Consider the following 7,831-nt stretch of genomic DNA (forward strand, 5'->3'; position numbering starts at 1 on the left):
TTAAATTATAATCCTGAATATTCAGTCAAGTTTGCTGTGAGTGTGTATTGCTGTCCTCCATAGCTAGCCCATGGTTAAATGCACTTTGCCTGAAATTGTCAGTAACAAATGTACCATTTGAAGTAAATCATTCAGTTCATCCATTAAGTGAATTGATACTATTGTAAAAGCTGCTATTGAGAAAAAGCTTATTGTGTTGAGATTAATTCAGTATATTCCGCCCTGATAAAAGCCTAAAATAAGCCTTTGAAATATTTTGTAATAAGCTAGAGCAGTTTTTGTGGGTTTTTGTTTCTGAGAGGAAAGATTGCAACAGCATTAAACTTATATAAAAAAATACACTTAAAATCTGTTAAATTCTGACTAAAGCTCCTCAGTTTACTTAGGGCATTTAATAAATTGCTGCATCCCTGCATCCCTTTTCCAAAGTTACTGAAGTTTTCTGTCTCAAAGTTACTGCTGTATTTTATTTCTGAGTCATGCCCTAAGTTAGTCCCTGCCCTATATAAATTCCAGAATACCACATTAAAACAACTGAATTAAAAAATAAAAAACCACAACCCCCCCCCCTCACCAAACCAAACCAAACCAAGAGAAAAATAGCTCTCAGCTGTACTCCTGAAAAATGGTACTTCTGAATAGACAGTATGAATCTACAAGCGAACATTTCCGGGAAGAGTGGTCCTTGCTTCATAACTTATCTTCTCTCACAATAACTGTATTCCATCCAGAGTATTTCCATTTATTTTAATTAATTGTTAGTTCTTAATACAGGGACAATGTTTCTCAGAATGTACTAATTTTATGAGTACAACATGTTGGTAAATTCATCATTTCATTTAGAAGGACCTTTATGTACTAAAAGTCCACCTTAATCATTTTTGAAGTTTGTTTATCCTCAGTGGGAGTCAAGGGATGTTAGTGGCAATTGTAATGGACTACAGAGGATGTAAATATTGATTGAATATATTGATTCATGCTCATTCAGAAAGATGGTGAGATAATAGAACTAAATGGTAAAAATGTGAATTGACTATTTAGACTATAAATTTTGCTGCATTCTAGACTAGAAGAAGAGTTTCCTCAGCTCATTGTTGAAGGCTTGATTAATTCACTAATCAGAAAAGAGCTAATATCTTCTTCTCAGTCTCTCCCCTGGAAATCTTTCACCACCTCTGTTAGGCAGCATGACTGATCAGCACTGATGGATTTTTTTTTCTCCATAGCCATTATCTAATTTTTTTTTTTTCATTTTCTTTTCTTTCTTCTCCTCCATAGTACATCTGATATATTCCTAAGGGAAAAGAAATGCACTTCTTATTAGTCCATTACTATATTTAAAATTCTGATTAAATGAAAAGAGAGCTGGAAATTATCACTACTTGAATTTTGAAAAAATATTCTTGGCAAAAAACACAGTACTGTGACAAGAAGATCAGGTTATTCGTTACTATGACTGCAATATTGATTGATTGCTAAACTGAAATGCCAAGGGCCATGTCTTACTTATTCCCACAACTGTCAATGGAAGTTCCACTCATGGAATGAATAGAATTAAATAACCCAAGCCTCCCCCACTCCTTCCCACATATATCTCTTCCTCGTATTGCAACTGCTTAAAAGGCTAATGATATGTGAGCAAAATAACTATATGTAATCCTGAAATTCTGACTTTGTGTTGAAAAAAAGTACTTTCTGTGGCACCTTTTGTTGGAGCATTTTTGGTTTGTTTCTTAGTGATTTTGAGTGTTGCTTAGCTTTATGAAAGAAAAATGAAAGCGTTTGCCTTGGTATATATTGGTATATATATTTCCTTAATTCAACTAGGATATTTGAGTTCATGCCTCCCAGTTGAATGGAGTTTATATCAGTAGAGTTTTACTTTCAGACTGACTGTGGAACAATTATGTAGCTTTAAAAGAGAGAGTAAGTGCCCACAATCTCAGATCTTGGTGTGATTGGCTTGGCGAATGAGGCTATGGGTCTTGCAGTCACTCCATTCCAAATGTTTTCTAAGCCAGAAGTTCTAGCCTTGTGTTTGACAGCTAGGTTCACTTGCCCATTATTTTATCCAATGACATTTTTGAACCTACAAATTCTATTGCAAAGTCTTGCAAAAACCTATAATATTTCATAGGAAGTTCAGTGGTTTCAGTGCGTGTCTTTGTTTTGACCCTGACTTCTGATAGTAGTTCATCTTCACCCTTTTTTTTTTCTGTTTAAAAGCATAGAATCATAGAATGTGTTGAGTTGGATTGGGTTGGGTTGGGTTAACGACTATTTAGTTCCAATCTCCCTGCCAGGAGCACCTTCCATTAGATGAGGTTGCTTAAAGCTGCATCCAGCCTGACCTTGAGCACTTCCAGGGATAGAGCATCCACAGCTTCTCTGGGCAACCTCTCCCAGTGCCTCACCACCCTCACAGCAAAGAGTTTCTTCCTGACATCTAATCTAAACCTTTCCTCTTTTGGTTTAAAACTGATCATGTAAAAAGATGGTCTCCCTCTTTTTTATGAGCTCCCTTTATGTACTGAAAGTCTGCAATGAGGTATCCCCAGGTTTTTTTAAAGAAGTGCTTTTACAATCAACAACTAAAAGGTGAACAATTAGATGTATTTAATAAAATCCACAATGTCATGTATGTGTTCACACATGGAAATATGGTGGAAAGACAGCATTTTATAATTGATGCATAAATAGATGAATAAAAGTTGATAGAAGCTGCAAACACCAAAATTAGTTGAGTATTGGATTCTAGGAATTTGTGATAGTTAAGCATAGTTTGTATGATGCAATGTATAGTCTAATTAATTTTCTTTCGTGAATAAAATTGCCAGCAAATTGTGTATTCATCTAACCATCCATTTATTCAGATGTGTAGATGCATGTATGAACCTTGTCCCTGTAATTACAGAAGAATGGCAGTCATTAGTGAATTTATTCAAAGGCCATTTCTAGCAATGCATATGCCATGAATAGTTTTCCCCAATGTAATTCTTATTCTTCAAAAGATCAGGAAAGTGTAGAAAACAGACAGCTGTGAGATGAATGACTAGCTCTTGTTTCCTCTCCTCAAATGTTTCAGTTAGGCTTCTGAAAGAAACTAATTATTTTTGGGAAGTTATTAAGCTTATGTGTTAAGGTGTCTGTAAAAGTTTGTACTTACCACATAATTCAATGTTGCAGTTGCTTTCCTAGTTATTTAAGGAGGAACCAGAGACACTGAAACTCTCTCTCCCCCTAGCATGTTGTTCAGGCATCTCATGAGGGAGCAGTGAGCTCATGAAAATTACTGATTAAAAACTTATTTCAAATACTATTTTCTCAGTTCTGTCTTCATGAAGTAACTTCTGTTACTGTCATTTCAGACTGAATAGTCCTACTTTATGGAGAAATTGTTAAAAAGATTAAAGAAGCTGCAGTGTGTCTTGCTGGCCTTAACTTGTACTTGAGTGATTCATATCTGCAGAGCTCAGGACTTGGTCCCAAATTCAGATCTGCATCACAGTATAGTGAAGTGATATGGAGCTCTGCTTCAGGCTGCACAGGTGGTGTGGAATATCCCTGTTTCATGTTCTGGGGCAGCCTAATGCCCATGGGCCTTTTATTGCTGGAATATTTTCATCTTGTTTGAGTAACAGTTAGAATAATTACAAAAATAAGTTTTAGGGATTGTAAGGTTTTTTCCTTATTATGCTACAGATATATCAAACATAAAATATTCCTCAGAAAAATAAACATACTGATTTCTCCAGGGATATTTAATAACAGTGTTAGTCTAGTATGGATTTAAGTAAACTACAACATAGTTTTTTACTTAGGGAATAAACCAAATTTATAGCCTTTGACCTATGGCCAGTCTCAGTGTTGGTTCAGTTTTGCAGATAATTTACTCCAATCCTTTCCTCCACAAGTCCTGTTAATCCAAATTAAAGTACCAGTTTTTGGCATGTGTCCCGCTATCAGAAAATTTCATATTTCTTGTCCATTCTGCTCTTCTTGCACTCCATGTTAAAGAGTCTTCCTAGTCTGATAATACTATGTCTCTGAAAAATAGGAACAATCCTGCTGTTCTTTCAGTAAACTGGGAGAGGGAGTGTGTGCATGTTATGGAATTTTTTTTGAACCCCACTTGAAAAATCTCATAAAATATGCTGCCAGACAGATGAGCTGCTGAAACTGAGAACAGAGCAGATAAGCACAAATATACTACACTTACCATTCACCAAAAATTTGTATGGCTTTTTTGACATCATGCTTGCTACTAAGAATCTTCCCATAATCCCTCAGATAGCATTAGATTTATCTGGGGGTTCCTTTGAACTATGTTGTATTCAGGCTTTTCTTAATCATCCATGTTACTGCTCAATTCCTCTATGTGCCAGAGAAGACCTGGATTAGGTAAGGTTTTGAAAACATTGCAGAGAAACAGAAAAGTGAAAGGTGTGAAAAGAGACATCAAATAAATATAGAGTGCACAAATAGGGAAAGCAGCTAGCAGTTTTGCTAAAGGTATAAAGAAAAGACAGCAGCAGAGGTGTCAACATGAAAATGGACAGGAAAACAATAATTTTCCTCTCCCAAATACCTATCTGCAAATGCTGTTAGTGGAATTCCCACCAAATTTTTGTTTGCCAGGAATCCTGTTCAAAGAGAAAGAGACCCATGTTTGAACTTGACTACTGGATTGTCCCGTCAAGAAAATCACACTCAATAATACTTTATCCGTCATTGCTTTATGTCCAATTCATGCAAACTTAAGGAGTTTCAGAAAGACAGCACTGGAGAAATAGATCTATATAATCAAATAATGCCTGCAAATCAATTGGCACCACTTGCAAGAAAACATATTAAAAGGGTGACATGCTTTGTGTGTGTTCAGGTCATCCTAATTCTGGGGTTTCTTACATAATTGCATGAAGGAAAACTTGTTATCTGACTAAATAAAGGATTTGGTTCTTAGAAAACCCTCCAGTCTGGGTGAGGGGCAAATAACAGCAAGAAAAATGTTTATAGAAGTGTGGAAGTGAAGTATTGAATCCGTTTTAAGAGACTATTCATTACGTGTTCCTTCTAAATAAACTGATGACTTCCAATTCAGTTTTGCTGAAGTTTCTTTTTAATAATTTTTCTATTTTGCAAGACTTATATATAACTTTTATAGTTTTTTAAACTAAGAACTGTGAAAGCTGACTTGCAATCCCGTCCTGTGTAATATCTTTCCTGCTATGAGTTTGTTACCCTGCCTTCAATAGGAATACAGATTTCCACACAGAAAGTATTAATTCTCTTTAGTAAGTTTTATTGCACTGGAATAACATGATGAACATGTATACAGGGTGTTTCTTGACATGCATTCACCATAGATTTGCTGTGTAACATCATTTCTTTTGCATGGAGGACAGATCAAATGGACCATTGTTTCAGCAGCAACCTCTCTTTCTATAGACATTCCTATCAGTTGCTGTTTTACATGTGTCCTTGGGATTTTATAGGTCATTGATTACACTTCAATCTGCCACAGCTCTGACATATTTGTGGAGAAATCTTCTCTTGCCTTTAGTTGAATATCTTGCATTTTAGCATCTTTTACCTTCTAGAGCATGAGCAGCAGAAGAGAGAGAAGATATCTGCTGTGCACAACTTCCCATTGGTCCCAGTCTGTCTGCCAGAGAAGATGTTTAGTGCTGAATCTGTTCTACAGACAACCTTCGCTCCTCTTAAGTTTCGTTAGCTGTTCACCTGTCTGTACTCCTCTTGCTTCAGTCTACTATCTTGTCAGTTACCTTGTATTAATTTTTTTGAAGGAAACTTTTGGACACTGAGGATGAGCTCTCTGACATCCAGTCGGATTCAGTCCCGCTGGAAGTGCGGGACTGGTTAGCTTCTACATTCACCAGAGAAATGGGAATAGTGAAGAGAAGACCAGAAGAAAAGCCCAAATTCCGAAGCATTGTACATGCTGTCCAGGCTGGGATTTTTGTGGAAAGGTGAGGACTTTGTCTTGTTATTACATCAAGTACTGCGTTTATCCATGGTGTCTGCCATTGAAGATCTCCTAAGTGGTGGGATGAACCTGAAGCAAATCCTTGAACGAGAATTTATGCTTTGATTTCTGAAATCACTCTATTTTTATATACAGAAATCCAGATGAAACCTCTAAATTTGTAAAATCTCCTGAATCCTGGAAAATTCAGGGGATGAACTAAGTGGCTTCACAACTTGTACACTAAATAGTATCAAAGACTGGTCTAACATAAAAGAGTAATATACCAGCAGGGGGGCTCTACTCATAAGTTCATAAAGAGATTTATGCAATTTTTGGGATTTAGTGTTATTTCACAAAATGTGAAAAATGAATTTTAAAAAAAGGAAATTATTCCAGTCCTTTTTAAATGAGTGCTATTTCTTACTATTTTCTTTGTACTTTTAGGATGTACCGAAGAACTTCAAGCATGGTTGGTTTGGCTTACCCAGCAGAAGTGATAGTCACATTTAAGGTGAAATAAGTTTAATCATTGTGGAATTTGAATGTGGGTTTGCTTATGTTAAGTGACGTTTAGGGTCAAATGGATGTATTATTCTACTAAGTGTACCCTAGTCATAGTTAGTACTACAGAACTGAACACACAGAACAAAGAAAGTAATAGTAAAAAATTTAGGAATAGCATATGATTCTGATTAGTTTTGATTTCATTTAGATGTTATTGAAGCAATAGGATGAAATTTGTATGGAAATGTGAGACAGAGTTTTATCAGCTCCCAGACAGCATCCCAGACAGCAGCATTTGCTTCCTTTTTAGGAAAGAAAAAGAAGATAATATTGGGATAGAGCTAACAAAAGAAGCCAAAGTTTATGGAACAAGTACAGTATTTGCTGTGAATTTAAGATATTAATATAGTTCACCCAAAAGACAGTCTTTTTTGGTGAGCTAAGTTCCTAAATGCAATTAAAAACTGGTATTTCTTGAGAATGAAGTGCCTCAGTTTTTCCCTCAAACACTGTTATATTATTCTCAAATTGCTTTATTGTTAATGATGTCAGTGTTAATAACGTTAGCCTCTTTAAAGGGTGATATTCATTTTAGCTTTCATTTCATTCATAAGGTTCTACAGACATTTTGTATGCAGAAAGTTAAATTTTAAAGATTAAGACCTTTGATTCAAAGCCTGCAAAGTTAACTAAGTTATGTTGCAAGTATTTCATTATTAACTGACAATTTTTTGGCATTAATATTGAAATAGTCATTAATGTTTTCTACAGTAGGATTTTGAAAGAATTTGACATTAAATAAACTGCCAAACTCTCCCCCTTCCCTTCAAAAAACTCCAAAATATATTTTCCAGTGATTAACTGGGAATTCACTTAACAGGTGGAAATGTTAAGTTTTTTGGTTTTTTTTCTCTTCCCCTCATCTACAGGATGTTGATAAATGGTCTTTTGATGTATTTGCCCTAAATGAAGCAAGTGGAGAGCACAGTCTGAAGTTCATGATGTATGAGCTGTTTACCCGATATGAGCTTTTGAACCGTTTCAAGGTCAGGAACTAGCCACAAATTAAAATATGCATGCAAAAATACTTGTGTCAAATTTAAAATACAAGAAAGCCAGCATATGTGTGAAAAGTTTTTTTTATTGTACTATGTAGTGCAGAATTTCAAAGAATGTGGTAAGTCAAATATTGTAATTTGACAATGTTCTACCAAATGGAACTTCAGCCAGAGCCTGCAAATTTTTTATGCAACTCAAAAAATGGAAAGTTATGTGGACCCATGTCATGTCATGTGTAAGCATTGCACAAACAGATTATGTATACAACCTATTTATTCA

At 35.4% G+C, this 7,831-nt stretch overlaps 1 protein-coding gene across 1 annotated transcript in view; it reads left to right on the forward strand.

Moving 5' to 3' along the window:
- The window catches only part of LOC103799308 (calcium/calmodulin-dependent 3',5'-cyclic nucleotide phosphodiesterase 1A-like), a 43,777-nt gene that overhangs the window by 26,441 nt on the left and 9,505 nt on the right, over positions 1–7,831 (forward strand). Inside the window, exons 3-5 of the mRNA XM_009071615.1 lie at positions 5,808–5,990; positions 6,434–6,500; positions 7,423–7,539. Coding sequence (XP_009069863.1) covers positions 5,808–5,990; positions 6,434–6,500; positions 7,423–7,539 — 367 coding nt within the window. The remainder of the gene's footprint in view (positions 1–5,807; positions 5,991–6,433; positions 6,501–7,422; positions 7,540–7,831) is intronic.

The sequence above is a fragment of the Acanthisitta chloris genome, unplaced genomic scaffold, assembly GCF_000695815.1.
Source record: "Acanthisitta chloris isolate BGI_N310 unplaced genomic scaffold, ASM69581v1 scaffold1943, whole genome shotgun sequence".
Classification (NCBI taxonomy): domain Eukaryota; kingdom Metazoa; phylum Chordata; class Aves; order Passeriformes; family Acanthisittidae; genus Acanthisitta; species Acanthisitta chloris.